Genomic DNA, 15,339 nt, shown 5'->3' on the forward strand with positions numbered 1-15,339 from the left:
TTTCATACCAAATTTGAAAAGAATTGGAATGATAGTTATCAAGAAGAAGTTAAAAATGTCTATTGTTAACACATTCAATAACTGATCATTTTGGCCCCACCCTGATACCAAAACCCCTACCCCTGGGATCATCAAATTCTGAATCACAATTTTGGTAACGGACTACCTGTTCTTTCTAAATATCTGTTTACTTTCAATTTAGTATCAATAGCACTAAAGAAGATGTTATTTAAGTGTTTTACACATAAACACTATATAACAAGTTTGGCCCTGCCCTGAGGTCAGAACCCCTACCCCAGGGATCATGAAATTTACAATTTTGGTAGAGGCCTTCCTGCTCTACATCACTATGCATTTAGTTTTTCTTACATGTGTGTGGTTCTTGAGAAAAAGATTTTTGAAAATTGGTCAATTTTGGACAGTTTTTGCCCCACCCTATGGTCCCAGGGGTGCTGGAGTCCTGAAATTTACAATTTATGTTCCCCTTGTTCTAAATATGTTTCATACCAAATTTGAAAAGAATTGGAATGATAGTTATCAAGAAGAAATTAAAAATGTCTATTGTTCACACATTTAATAACTGACCATTTTGGCCCCACCTTGATACCAAAGCCCCTACTCCTGGAATAATCAAATTTACAATTTTGGTAAAGGACTACCTGTTCTTTCTAAATATCTATTTACTATCAATTTAGTATCAATAGCATTAAAGAAGATGTAATTTAAGTGTTTTACACATAAACACTATATAACAAATTTGGCTCCGCCCTGGGGTCAGAACCCCTACTCCAGGGATCATGAAATTTACAATTTTGGTAGAAGCCTTCCTGCTCTACATCACTATGCATTTAGTTTTTCTTACGTATGTGTGGTTCTTGAGAAGAAGATTTTTGAAAATTGGTCAGTTTTGGACAGTTTTTGCCCCGCCCCTAGGGCCCCAGAGTCCTGAAATTTACAATTTATGTCCCCCTTGTCCCAATGATGCTTCATACCAAATTTGAAAAGAATTGGACTGGTAGTTATTAAGAAGAAGTTAAAAATGTTCAATTGTTAACGCACGACGACGGACAAAAACCAATTGCAATAGGTCACCTGAGTTTACTCAAGTGACCTAAAAAGGTCAGTCTGGTTACTTACAACATTGATTTTTGTACATCCCAATCCATCCTTGTACTTTTCGTTAGCTGAAAACTCTGTTGATCCATTCAAACACTTCTTTACATTGGAAAGCATGGTTTTTCTCACCTCTGGCATACTGAAGATACAGAGAGCAGAGCTGTTGTCCTCACTATGACTAAAGAGACCCATCAAGACATCGTCACCCGAGGTCAGGCCTGGAAACTGTTCCTGCAGTGACTTCAACAAACCCTGCCCCGGTTGGAAAACTTTTCCAGTCTTTAGAATATTGAATGTCTTGTTATTGTTTTTGCACGTTAATGGCATTTCCAGGAAAGTCTTTAAAGAATCATCCTTTCTACACATATGCACAATTTTAGACCTGTGGGGTTGATCAACTGCATTTTTTTCATTAAAGAGTATGTAGCTGTAATTCCCTGAAGCAAATCCAGTCACATATAATATCAGGCCTGGCTTCATGTACTTATTGTCAGTTTCAAATTCAACACTCCCTCGAACTGAAAAGTCTTCTAAAAGTTTAGTACTGACAAGGGGATGTGATCTCCTGAGATTAAATTCGAAGTTACTTTTAGAACTGTCGAACCTTGTGAACTCTGTTGCTACATAAATCATAGCTTCCATGTTGCGTGTGATGCTGTTCATAACTTGTGTGACGAATGCGATTGTATTCACATTCACTTCATTGGAAGCCACGGCCTTGTCACCGGTAAACAAAACTTCACTGATGTTCATAGCATTCCTGATCTCACATTTCCCTTGGAAAACACTTCCGCAAACCACAAGCTTGTCTGACTGTAGCAGCAGGATCTTGTTGTGGTTATCCGTCGACAACAGTGACCATAAGAAAGAACAACCACTTAATCGAACTCCACACTTTTGTGAATCGTTCTGAGGACCAGTGGTAACCACCGCTTGTCTCTCCAGGTCTGGACCAAGCTGGTAGATGTAGTTAGTGGCTCCAATGAACAGTGTCTGGTTGTCCTGCACCATGTGACTGAGGCTCCCCCTGCCATCTGTGACCAGCGGGACGATAACAGTGGCGCTGGACCAGCCCCACAGAGCACACAGACAAACCCACCACCTCATCCTTCACATCTTCTCCATTCCTCACTCCAACTGATCACACCTGTAGAGATAAAAGCAAAATAACACATTACATGGGTAAACAGCTTCTTTTATCAACCCAAGAATTTGCAGCTAATGCAAAAATCTCTCAAATTCTAGACCTACATTTCTTTACATGTCAAGGCAAAGCAGATAATTCTCGTTGTTCCTGAAAATTTACATATAACAAGCAGAGTACAGCCAAACACCAGCATTAGGCTGTCAGAAGTGAACACATCTTTTATTTAGAGGTTCACCCATCTTTAATGATGCTGTAGTTGAGACATATACACTGCTCAGGCATACAACAACAGCAGCATTGAACAAGTCGATCACGACTTCCTATCTACAAGTAAAAGTCAGCATTGAATACCTGCTAATCACTTCTAGCAGTTTATGCTGCTTATAAACCTATTGTGAGTGACACGGAATGAATGTGGACTTAAACTTTTAGGACAAAAATCCGGGAAATGATCTGGGATCATGTGGTTTGTAAATACATGTACAATGTAGTTTCAAGATTTGAAATAATTTAACCGCAGATGAAATAGCCAATTAGATATTTGCCAAGCATTTATACAGAAATAAAATTAGGAGTAGGTAAGCTAGTGGGCAAAACATTAATCCCTTGAGAATTTGAGTTTTCATTCAACTGTGATACTCCTAAAGGGATCTAAATTATCAAAAGAAATACAACTCGATCAGGATAAAAAGGCCTGGAACTCGAGAAGATCTTTTCTGGGAGATTTAATTCAGTTGGTAAAGGTAAGGACAAACAAACAGCCTATTTCTGGCCTTATCTTATTTTTTTTCTTTTTGTAAAACCTTGGCTTTTTTAATATGATATGTTCAAAATGTGATAAAAGGGCTCAGAAAATAGAAGATCTTTGGAGTCTGAAAGATTTAATTTATTTAGTTCAAGTGAGGGCAAACTGACATCTTCAGAATTCTGGCTTTATCATTTTCTTTTTGCAAAACCTTGATAATATGAGTTAACTCATTTTTGGGTCAATCAGTTTGCCAATAATGAATGCATAAATATAGGAATTGCATTTGTGACTTTTATTAGTCCAACAAGATATAAATCATTTGTTCCCTGACTCGTTACAATGAGATTTTAAATGTTTTTGGTTCAACGAATTATGATGAAATGCATTAAATTCAACTATAAAATATTTAATTATCAAATGTACTGGTAAAAAGATTTGCAGTGCATTAGAATCAGGACCAGGAAATAAAACTGCTGAACAATATGAGACGACACGCTGATCAGGTCTAAGAGAGTAAAGCGAGGAAGGTGGAGGCGAGGATACTGTTACACAGTCCTGATATTCCAGAGACTCGGAGTGAGTATAATACTTTGATACATATAGTTAATACATGGATGTACAGGTACTGTGGGATGCTTAGTAACTCTAGTAACTCAACATCTGTTCATCAGTACTATACAGACTGTCACCATAAATCTGGTACATTAAGGGCCCATCACACCATTATCAAGCCTTATACAAATGCTTTAAGAACAGATTTTACAGCAAAGCTTAAAGTGACTAGTTTGTTTACCTAATAACACTTAAAATCAATGGCCAGATGACTGCGAGACCTATACACATTTCTCTGAAACAATCCGATCACAGTACTTCAATTGTGGCTAACATTTGAGGCTTAGCTATTTACACAAGGCTGCTGAAAGTGGATACAGATAGCTCCCTATTGAATCAGCTTTAATTGGGCAATTTTAGGAATTGTTAAAAACTGATAGCATTAAAAAAGTCTCGGAATCAATAAAGCCGTGGACCACTGAGTCATTTTTCTGCCCTGTGGGAGAAAAAATTGATTTGGGACAGAGCCCATACCGAAATGAGTTATAACTAAGTTATAACTAAAGTATAACTTAATTATACCTAGGCCTTGAGGTACAAAAAAGTTATAACTAAAAAGTAACTTTTCTGGACTTAACCATATTCATGTATAACTAAAGTGTAACTTTTTGAACTTTGTCATTTTCATGTATAACTAAAATGTAACTTTTCTGGACTGTGTCATTTTCATGTATAACTAAAGTGTAACTTTTTGAACTTTGTCATTTTCATGTATAACTAAAATGTAACTTTTCTGGACTTAGCCATTTTCAAGCATATCCAATATTTATGTACCAGTTTTGGGACTTTGTCATTTGAGGGTGGGGGGTACCAATACTTTTTGACACTTTCATAGTAATTAACTGAATGTTAAAGACCTATCTCATGACCCTTTGGTCTGTGAAAATGTAGGTGGAGCCCAATCTAAACAGATGTTATTTACCTGGAGTGGCCAGGGTCTACCAAGGTGTTAATTGCTATATCCCATGACACTCTAAGAAATACAGACAAAACATGGTAGAAATCTACCTGTCCATGCTGTCTTGATATACACAGGACCTGTCTCAGGGACCTCTGCAGAGTTTCTGTGGTCATAGTGTAGGTTGTATTCCTACATGTAAGGGTAGATGACACACATTCTACACCCACCCCCTCTCTTTCAGTCATTGACTCAATGAATAATTTCTGTTATAAATATAGAGGTATAAAAAATTCATGACATAAATTATTTCAATAAGTTATAAGTTTTAGAAATTATTGTGCAAATTATTGTTTGATTTCTGATTGTGTAATTTATAATACATGTATATAAAGGGGGAAAAAATACTATTGAAATTCCAGTGTTCAGAGGTCTTTTTAAAAACAATTGAATTACAAGAAAATAGCAGTTGTGGACAGGTCAATGCTATCAAAACTCTGGTATACTGGGCTTCCTCAAGATCTAAAGAATGCCTGTAGATACTGGCTGTTATTGTTATCAAAACACCTCTGGGGTAGCTGGAGACCAGTGTCTGCAGATGTCCCTCCACCTGAGATCTATTGTTAAATGTTTGATTGACAGGCAGTTTACAATTTTGGGGCATTATCTTAAAATTGGGTCTTTAACTGGATTGACTTATGTAAATTTTTAGTGATTATTCACTTTCAAACACTTCAGTGAACTGTGTCATTTCTTATTTTGCCACAAAAAAGCTAGTCAGAGGGAAATTTCAATGTTGAATTTTTAAATCTTTTTCTTTTGGGGGGATGATTAAGGAATTGATCAGAAATTGCATGGAAAAATTACAAAATCCAGGATCCTTACTTATAGAATAATAAATGCATTGTGCGATCAATAAAACATTCTATATATTATATTTTTAATGAACTTTATACGCTGATACAACCCGTGAGAATTTAAAACACCATGTATGATGATTGTTGATCAATTACCACTAGGTGCTATTTATGGAGAATGGCAGGTCAAATTGTTTAATTGAAACGAATAATGAACTGAACACATGTATGAGATATGTCACAGTATTTATTAAAAATAAGTCCATATGGACTTCTGTTCCATGTTAAAAGAGACACTATTCATCAATTTAGGTATGCATAGTCTATCAAAATCAAATTAAGGCATATATATAAAAATGTCTTTTCCAAAAAAGTATCAAAAAATATTTCTATATTCAAATCTCATTGGTAAATGTGACACAAAACAAGGTATGACTGTTAAATGATGTCTCTGTTCTGGACATTGAACATGTTCATGTTATATTCCTGTTCAATCCTGTTAGGAACTGTGAAAACAAAACAAAGTTTTTCATTTGTAGTCATGTCCTGTTACTTTAACAAAAGTTTCTAATCTCCCAATGAACGTTTCCTTGAATCGAATTATTTTGTTGTCTCAACCTGTTCGTCCACAAGTAGTCTTTTGAAGAAAACCACACGGACCTACTCTCCAGCTAAGGTCAAAAGGACTGCTTGTTCCTCAGATTTCAAAGGTCTTTTACATAGGCTCCAATAACAGCAACCCTGTCTGTTCCCTTTCACTGCTGTCAAACTTCAGAGCTTGGGACAACGTCAGTAGCTGCTGATGAACACAAACCGCAAATGCTATTTGGGTTTCAATATGTTGGATGCCATGGAAAAGGCATCTCAATTATCCATTACAATCCTCAAAATAGAAACAAGATGAGCACCAAAGTGGTCCAAGATCCTCAACTTTTTCTGTCAGGTGTAGGATCATATATCAAACTCTTTGTCTCATTCTGAATCTCCGTCAACATATATGATATGGCAAGAAAGCAGGTTCTTCAGCAACATCTTGAAGCAACTAAAAACAAAACAAATATTGTAAAAGTACATAAATAGCACAAATGTTTCCATATAATGTTCGGTGCAACATGTCATTTGATAGGCTATTATATATATATCGATCATATAACCTATGATATCTATAAATCACAATGTGACTGATGACGTAAAAAAGAAATAAGTAAATAAATCTGCTTGACATCGCATTTAAACATTTTACAATTTGAAGTCATTTCTGAGGGGAAATAAAAATTCACAAATAAAATGTAATAAATAAAATAATGGCTACATGCCGGGCTTGTAACTTACGATTATGAATATTGGATCATTTACAAGCATCAGAATATAATGCATAAAACGAAATCTAGGAACTTGTTACCTTTCAACTACATCAACAGTTACGGTACACAATCGTAACGAAAACTAACCTGGTTAAATGATTTCTCATGAAAGGCATCGATAATCATAATGGCGACAGGGCCAGCAGTTTCACACGCCACACTTCGATTGTCGAAATTTTCTGATGAAATGGTGTCTTTTCCTTGTTGCATTCGCCAAAGGGATACTTTGAGTGTTGGATTAGACTTATCGGCATGGAAAACCTGGTAGCTACCACGTTTGTGAGGGTACATAGCTTCGGAGCAGTGACGAGTGTTTCGCTTTTATTTCAATCTTTGTTTTTAAAATGGCGCCTTCTTCGTTTACATCCGGAATAACCGGAAGTGTGCGAATCGGGTATTTACGTAAAAATAAAAATACGTTTGATTGTTCCTGATCAATTTCAGCAAAACTGATGAATAACTAAAAAAAATCTCACGTATATACTTTACGATTTTTAATCATTTGAAGTCATAAAGGTTTTGAATTCCTTGATTCCGGTATTTCCTCTAATCGCTGATTGGTCAAATCGGCTCCGCTCTCCATTTTCAAACAAGATAGCGTCGGTTCAAGAAGGTGAAAGTTGAAAGGTTCTATTATTACTTTGTTCAACGAACCATGTATGCCCTTATGGAGTGGATAGAGGAAGAAAAGGTCAGCATCATAACCATATCACGCATCAAAGATCCAAGAAAGGAGTTTTGCCAGTATAAAGTTGGGGATTTGGTGAAAGCCAGCTGCCATGGCTTTTCTGGCGTGCATCCCGCCAAGATCTTAGGTAGGCCTTTTCAAGCAAGTTTCTGTTTACAATATTTACACAAATTTTGTCAGAATGTATTAAGTTTATTTTAACTTGAGGATAATTAAAACTGCAGTTGGACTATACAGTCCTACATATTAGCCCTTCTTGATTCCCTCCATTTTGTTGACAAAATACATATTCTTATGTGGACAAACATTTTTAAATAATAAAAGTACGATTATGAAAATTTACATGATTTAGAAATAAGAAAATGTGTTTATAATAGTATAGAATTTCCCTTCCCTAAAACTGAAAAAAATATTTATATCTTTAAGAAAATATTTGCTTGCCCTCTAGGCCTCTCCCGACTAGGGATAAAAAGGGTCGAGTAGGAAAGTAGGGAGAAAATTCTTTTTTATTCACATGAAGTTAAAAAAGCTATAAATTATATAAGAAAATTTCGGAATGAGTAATAAAAAAAATGTTAACTGGAGGTTAAAAAAGTTTTTGAGTCTTTTTTTTTAAAATTTTTAATAATAATATTAAAGCTTTGAAATAAATGGATTGTGATTTTCTTTTATCTTGGCTTCTTTTTCTTATTCTAGATGATGGAGCTGATGCCTGGTAGTGGGATCTACATTTATCCCAAAAGATATACAAGCTTTATATAAGCCAAAAAAAAAACAAACAAGTGGAACTTTTCAGGAAGGGGAACCTAACTGGTGCAAATGAAAAGACCATTTTAAACACTATTCCTGGTAAGAGATTATAATCTAATTAATAAATTCTTTATATAACACTAATAACAAATTGTTTAACTTCGAATAAGAATAATCAGTCGCCCACATTTCTTTCAATTTGTGAAGATGTATTTAAAAGGTGAAAACAAAAAAACTTGTAATTTCTGACATCCATCTTTTAAATTGGAGAATCAATGACAGTTAGTTACTAGAGTATTTTCTTTTTTATTTAAAGACGATGCCGGGATTCAGAGGCCATTGTCAAGTTTTCGATGAGGACCAAGATTAGTTCCCAAGTCAGCCTCCAGAACATGAAACAGACCTAGCTTTTATACATTCAGTAATGTGAGATATATATATATATATATATATATATATATATATATATATATGGGATTCCCTTCATAAGGGATTGTCCAATTTTTAATGTGATAATATGTACAAAGAGTTAGTGATGAATATTTTATTTATATTTTTGTGCCAAACTTTATAAATGATTGATTGTTTGATGTTTTCCGCCACGCTCAACAATTTTTCAGTTATCTGGTGGCACCCAGTTTTTATTGGTGGAAGAGAGAACCCAGATACAATGTACCTTGGAAGAGACCACCGACCTTCCGAAAGTAAACTGGGAAACTTTCTCACTTACCGGCGCGAGCGGGATTCGAACCCGCGCCGACAGACGTGAGAGGCCATGTGATTTGGAGCGCGATGCTCTAACCACTCGGCCACCTTTATAAATAAAATTAATATACCAATAATAGTCGCTGTTTATAATCGGTAATGTCTTATTATCCCCATCATTTTTGTAACTTTTCCATAACTTTTGTCGGGTATAACTTTTTTGTAACTTTTCCATAACTTTTGTCGGGTATAACTTTTATGTAACTTTCTCCATAACTTTTGTTGGGTATAACTTTTGTCGGGTATAACTTTTTTGTAACTTTTCCATAACTTTTGTCGGGTATAACTTTTATGTAACTTTCTCCATAACTTTTGTTGGGTATAACTTTTTTGTAACTTTTCCATAACTTTTGTCAGGTATAACTTTTTTGTAAGTTTTCCACAATTTTTGTTGGGTATAACTTTTTTGTAACTTTTCCATAACTTAAGTATAACTTTTTGATAACTTTTGTGAAGTATAACTTTTTGATAACTTTTATGCACTTGTTGTATTCATGTTGAAATAAAAGATGATAACTTATACATGAGTATAACTTTTTTGTACCCGAGTTATAAGTAAAGTATAACTTTATTTGAAGAAGTGGTTCCAAACTCCGATAACTTAGTTATAACTTTTTTGTAACTTTTCTTAGTTACAAAGTTATAACTTAGTTATAGTTTTTTTCGGTATGGGAGCTCTCTATCTGAAGTTACATGTCTAATATAGTGACAGCATTTTGATTTGGTTACTTATAAAAGGAAAACCAAGACCTAGTACATGTACCTCATTTTAGTCGTAATACTAAAATTACTACAAGTTGGCAGTGTAAAAGTAGGAAGTAACCGGTCTGTATGAGTCAACATTTCATCCTCAAATAACTAATCTTATTCAGTCCCAACATTTGATCATTTCTTGATTCTTTTGTAAAGTATTAATCTGCTGGTCAATCATCATATTATCAAGATATGTGGATAGTTAGGGATATGTTGATAGTTGGGAATATGTGGGTGGGGATGTGGGTAGTTAGGGATATGTGGATAGTTAAGGATATGTGGGTGGGGATGTGGGTAGTTAGGGATATGTAGATAGTTGGGATATGTGGATAGTTGGGAATATGTGGGTGGGGATGTGGGTAGTTAGGGATATGTGGGTAGTTAGGGATATGTGGGTGAGGGACTTGTTGGGTTAATCTTCTTGATAAATACATGAACGCATGCATTAATAATGATAAAATAACAATATGTTAAATTAATACCACTCATGTTAAAGTAATTCCTTACATTTGTTTTAATAAGTCAGCAGAGCTCAGATATAACAAGATGGTGATGAATACTGTAGATTAATACAGACTGTTATAATGAAGTGGCTTGTGAGACGAGTCCGTCTGTTCCTAAGACACTCTCGGGGACGGTACTCGTCTAAATTACCTCATGAAATTAAAGTCTAATTTGTTATAAGTCTTGGTCAATAAAACCACATCTCCATTATTACAATTAATCATTTGTAAGATCAAAGCATGTTTTGTAACAATACGGTGATTTGTCGGCCTTGTTAGCCACACTGTTAACCATGAAATTCTTAATCGGTCTAAACTATTGTAAAAATCTATTATCTTGAACGGAGACACGCCTATACTCACTAGCTAGGACATTGATGAATGAGCTCAACAAAAAATTACATTTAATCAACTCTCTTGTGTACACAGAAATCTGCAGAGGTCTCTTGTTCATTACACTAAAAATCACTTCTCGGGGTCGTAAAAACACAGTATATATCCACACACAAATTTTGATTCAACGTTCTGATCATAATGATGAAATCCTCTTGAATTTTTTCTGAATTAATGCTTTATCAGAGTGCATAAGTACTGATTTTGCTGCATTGTGTTTTTGTCTATTGTGCTTTAGTTATTCTTTCAAACCTTAATTATAAACTTTCTGACAGAGTAACAGGTGTAATATCTTTTAACAAAATCTTTGTCATTTTTCATTTAATACTATTTCTGTGCTTATAATCAATAACAGCACATTTTTTACACATTTCAGCATAGAACATATGAATCGCTACATGATTAAATTTTATTTTTTAATAAATCCATGAATTTGAGACTCACAAAAATTAATGAAACAACAATTACTTACTATATTCTTCTTTGATAGCCAGAACTTGGTGACATACTATTAAAACAATTTCAGTTTTTGTTCATAATCTCCTAATTTTGTAAATTAATCATAACTGCGAATTAGCACCATATCTATGAAAGACTTACCGACGTTTCAGTTGACACAGACTAAACACTGTGTTACTTGTGCAGGAAGTCCTCCCCATGTGTGGAGAGAGGAAGTGAAGAGGTACATGAGGGGGTAGTTCTACGCTGTAAATAACACAACTCTTGACATACAAAATAATTGGTATGTACAGAAATTAGAGATGAGGTGGACACACACTGAGAGCCCAATGGACAACGGTCCACGTCGAAATGTGAAACCTATGTGTATAGTCTCACTGAGGGACCTCTCCTACAAACTTCACAGAGATGTCACATCAATGTACAATAGCAGAAACCGGGGTACATCTGACATGAAAGTGGTGTAATCACATGAACAAAAGCTAAATCAAGACACTAAAGCTGTATACCTTCAGTAAATTGTTCTGCATCAACATTTTCACTTTTTCAGATGTTAATTTGTATATGCATGTGGGATATTAGTTTAAAAATGAATGCATGAGTTTTGTAATCTAAAATGACTGAAGAAGAATGCTGAGTTTGGGTCATTATAGAGTTGTGACTGGGGGATGGAATAGGGTGGGGGCTGGCCCTGAGATATATCTGAAATTCAACCGACTCCTTCAAAACTACCAGTCTACTACACCAGAATGATAAAATACTGATAAAAAAATTGAAATACTATTGTGCAACTAATTATCACTTAATTAAAGCAACATAATTACAGAAACCTCATGAATTCTTAAAACTTGAGACATATATATATACAACAGTTTTACACACATCAATAATTACTACCAATGTTCACCATACATATTGATCTCCCTACAAAAACCACGGCACCTACAATGATACACAGCGATACACAGCATCCTTGAAACATAATAACAACAAATCTCTGGACGTCGTCAGATCAGGTACATCCTTCTCCTCTATAAATGCAACTCAGAGCCAAATCGTTTTTGCTCTGATAAATGGATATTAAGCAGATTCCTAAAGTTTTCCACCTATAGTCACAAAACACGCGTATTGAATTTTGTGATCCACCTTTAAACCCACCTGACTTGCTGCAAGAGAACCGGCTACGGGGCTTTAGCGTTACTCATTTTGTGGATATTGCTTCATATTTGTGTGTGTGTGTGCATGTTATTTTTTTGAATTAGCTGCACAAACCAATAAATCAATTTGGACTTAACAGCAAAGTACAATCTCCAAGCTGTGTTGGAGATGGTCCTGTGTTTCGGTTATGAATAATTAAAACACTTTTATTGATTCACAGTGACCAGTGAACAAAGACAGAAATATCGCAATGCAGGGACTAAATAAAATTTATAAATAAACCTTGTAAATTGTAACAGCTCTGCAAGCAGTATCATATATGCTATCTTGAGGCCTTTTAATTTCAAAACCAATTTCTAAATCACTTTGGAGTTCAAAATAATAATAAAAAATGATCGAAGAAAATTCTTTGCAAATTGGTAAGTATATCTGTACAGCTGTAATTACCATCCTACATTAGAGAAGTTACCACGGCACCATAAATATTTTTAAAGGTCAAGTTACGCAGTATCCCGCATTTCTTTAATACTGCATCTCAGAAATGGTATGATAACATTAATGTTTTCTTTAATCTCCACATTGCCAAGCATACTGGGGGAAGATCTCAGTTTATAGCTTCACCATGCAAACTTACACAAACTATCTCAATGTATATATAGGAAATCTATATACAAATTGGATGGGCTAGCAGGCTAATGGGACAGAATTCACCAATATATTTGACTTCAGCAGACAAGCTTTTTTGAACACTAACACAACCGGACTGAATTATGAATGGACCTATTCAGATCCAAGGATAACAGCAATCTTCACATCAACTACCCACCTCCCTTTTTCTGCTGAAGAGTTTCTGTTTCAGCTTCACTTCCCTATGATAAGTGCATACCAGCTCGTAATTAAGTCGTTTCTTCTCTAACTAAGGCTTAAATCCATTGTAACTTGCCATAAAATTGGCATGAAATTATTTTCCATTTCTTATAAACACCCATTACATGCACAGTAATCCTTTAGAAAGCTGGTAAATAATCTTTTTCTCAATCAGGACTGCAGATGGGGAGGTCCCCACAGGGGGCAGTTAAGTAGCTCCATGAACAGAGGCCATCCCAGGGAAAAACAATTCAAGAAAGAAAATGAGCCAAGGCTGCAAAGATAGTTCTAGTATATCTCCTCCCAATCCTCCTGTTTTTTACAAATAAATAACTGAGGCATTTCTCAAAATCATTCTCTCCTCTCTCCATGCACTCTAACTGAGTTCCTATAATGGGATCTAATTACACAACATGAACAACCAAACCTGTGAACAGGCTGATCAATTTACAAACAACCAATGGCTCATAATAATGAAGACATGTCTTGATCGTGGTTTGAAATACATAATGTGCAGATTACCGAGGAATATATTTAGCATATAGAGTACGGGAGGCCCTGGTGTCTTTTCTCTGTACTTATCTCATGAAAAAAATGCCAGCACATGTAATGGAAAGACTGGAGGAAATGTGACATGCCACTGATCTATAACACCACTCTTAAAAACTTCATATCATCCTAAAACACAAAATTAATACAACTCCAAATTATAAGCCGTACTAGCCCCATTTTCGTTGGCTGTTGTTATTGGGTTGTTTTTTTTTAAAATAGCAATTCACAAATTAGTGCCCAAAAGAAACTAAATGAATAATGAATAAAAAAAATTTTTTTGATAGCATGAGTGACTATTTCTTTTCAAACATAATATTTCTAATGAACTAACTAATACAAACTGCAATTACAGACGTACACTTTGAAGCAGTGGCTCTGTGTCTGCATCAATAACCAGGCAGGCTATAAGTTCGGGAGTCAGGCAATGACTCTGAAGGTTACACTGCTTGGAATCGGTGAGATTCCTAACTAATTAATTTAGAGCAGTGAAGCAGGGAACTGAGGCTGTTAGTTCATTAATCACCCTCTCAGTTTTAATTAAACATGTCCTTCAGTGGGACCTTCATGTGGTAGCAGATACCCTTCTTGTTCATCTTGCATTTCTAGCATCTTCTTGTCAAATAAAAATCACCCTCTTTAACAGCTTCCCTTAGAGACGGCAGACGTGAGGTCCAGATAGAGGATGAGGCACTTCCTCTTTTCATACAAAAACTACTCGAATTCATGGATTGTGTCCGATTAGAAATTCTTCTGTCAATCTTTAAATCTGATTTTGTTCCGTAAGAAATGACAGGGTTATGCATTAATTGAGCTAAGACGTACAGGATACTACTGCTTGTGTTCATTGTCAACTATTTCCTAGCTGTACCACAAAGGCACACAGATTTTCTCTGTATATGTTTACAATACATGTATAACACTCATATCTCAAGGAAAAGGAAGGCCTGGCATATTAAGATAATTTCCTTTCCTAGGCAGAATACAGAACAGTAGCTCTAATAAACTAAATGCTATAATGTAGATCACTGAATGGTCATTTTAGTCTCACCCTAGATCTCAGACAGCCAGCATCTGGCTAGTCCATACTTAAAGCTATTCAATGTGTGCTAATACTAAGCTGGGAGTAGAGACACAGGAACTGGAGAGAGAAACATAGCACTTAATGCAACTATGCAAATACTATGGACAAGTCACATGCCGGGGCCCTTAAAGAGCCATTGGTTTTCACACTTACCATAAGAGTAGACACACTTCACCCAGACACTGTCGATCCATGTACCGATGTCCGATAGGTTCACAGTCCACACCTCTCAACATCCTGCAAAGACAATACAACATTATACGACGGACGTCTACATGTTCTCCATGATTCACAATCAGGTAATTGTGCCCTAATCAAATAACAGAAATCTATAACCAGCTAATAATAGAAAGCAATTTATCCAGCATGCAATCTCTGTTCACTGAAACATAAACAATTTCTACCCATTCAACAAATGAAAGCCCCTTCTACATCCAGCCAGACAATTAAGTGCCGGCTACCATTGGGGACCATAAAGCTCTCTGGTGTTTACACTCAATATGTATCAATATCCCACTGATTTTACACGGCAATCACAGTCGTCCATCTTAAAATGTCTCTCGAATTCAAAAGACACTGTACAGTTGCCTATAAGGGATTAACTTACAAAGCCTTCAAAGGAATCTTG

At 35.5% G+C, this 15,339-nt stretch overlaps 1 protein-coding gene and 1 long non-coding RNA gene across 10 annotated transcripts in view; one reads left to right on the forward strand and one right to left on the reverse strand.

Moving 5' to 3' along the window:
- The window catches only part of LOC125655557 (plexin-B-like), a 75,555-nt gene that overhangs the window by 45,107 nt on the left and 15,109 nt on the right, over positions 1–15,339 (reverse strand). For 5 of the 9 annotated variants that reach the window (XM_056143880.1, XM_056143884.1, XM_056143878.1 and 2 more), the window contains exons 2-3: positions 14,865–14,948; positions 1,138–2,263 (exon numbers count right to left, since the gene is read on the reverse strand). In XM_056143880.1, coding sequence (XP_055999855.1) covers positions 1,138–2,223 — 1,086 coding nt within the window. In that variant the 5' untranslated portion in view covers positions 2,224–2,263; positions 14,865–14,948. Of the gene's footprint in view, positions 1–1,137; positions 2,264–11,066; positions 11,103–11,194; positions 11,300–13,037; positions 13,265–14,864; positions 14,949–15,339 lie in introns of those variants that run through there. The other 4 variants (XM_056143882.1, XM_056143877.1, XM_056143881.1 and 1 more) reach the window with 3 other exon arrangements.
- On the forward strand, positions 4,215–9,614 carry LOC125678420 (uncharacterized). Its single transcript, XR_008796812.1, has 3 exons — positions 4,215–7,557; positions 8,127–8,279; positions 8,497–9,614. It is a non-coding gene; the product is annotated as an uncharacterized LOC125678420 (long non-coding RNA).

The sequence above is a fragment of the Ostrea edulis genome, chromosome 7 (assembly GCF_947568905.1).
Source record: "Ostrea edulis chromosome 7, xbOstEdul1.1, whole genome shotgun sequence".
In the NCBI taxonomy this organism is placed as follows: Eukaryota; Metazoa; Mollusca; class Bivalvia; order Ostreida; family Ostreidae; genus Ostrea; species Ostrea edulis.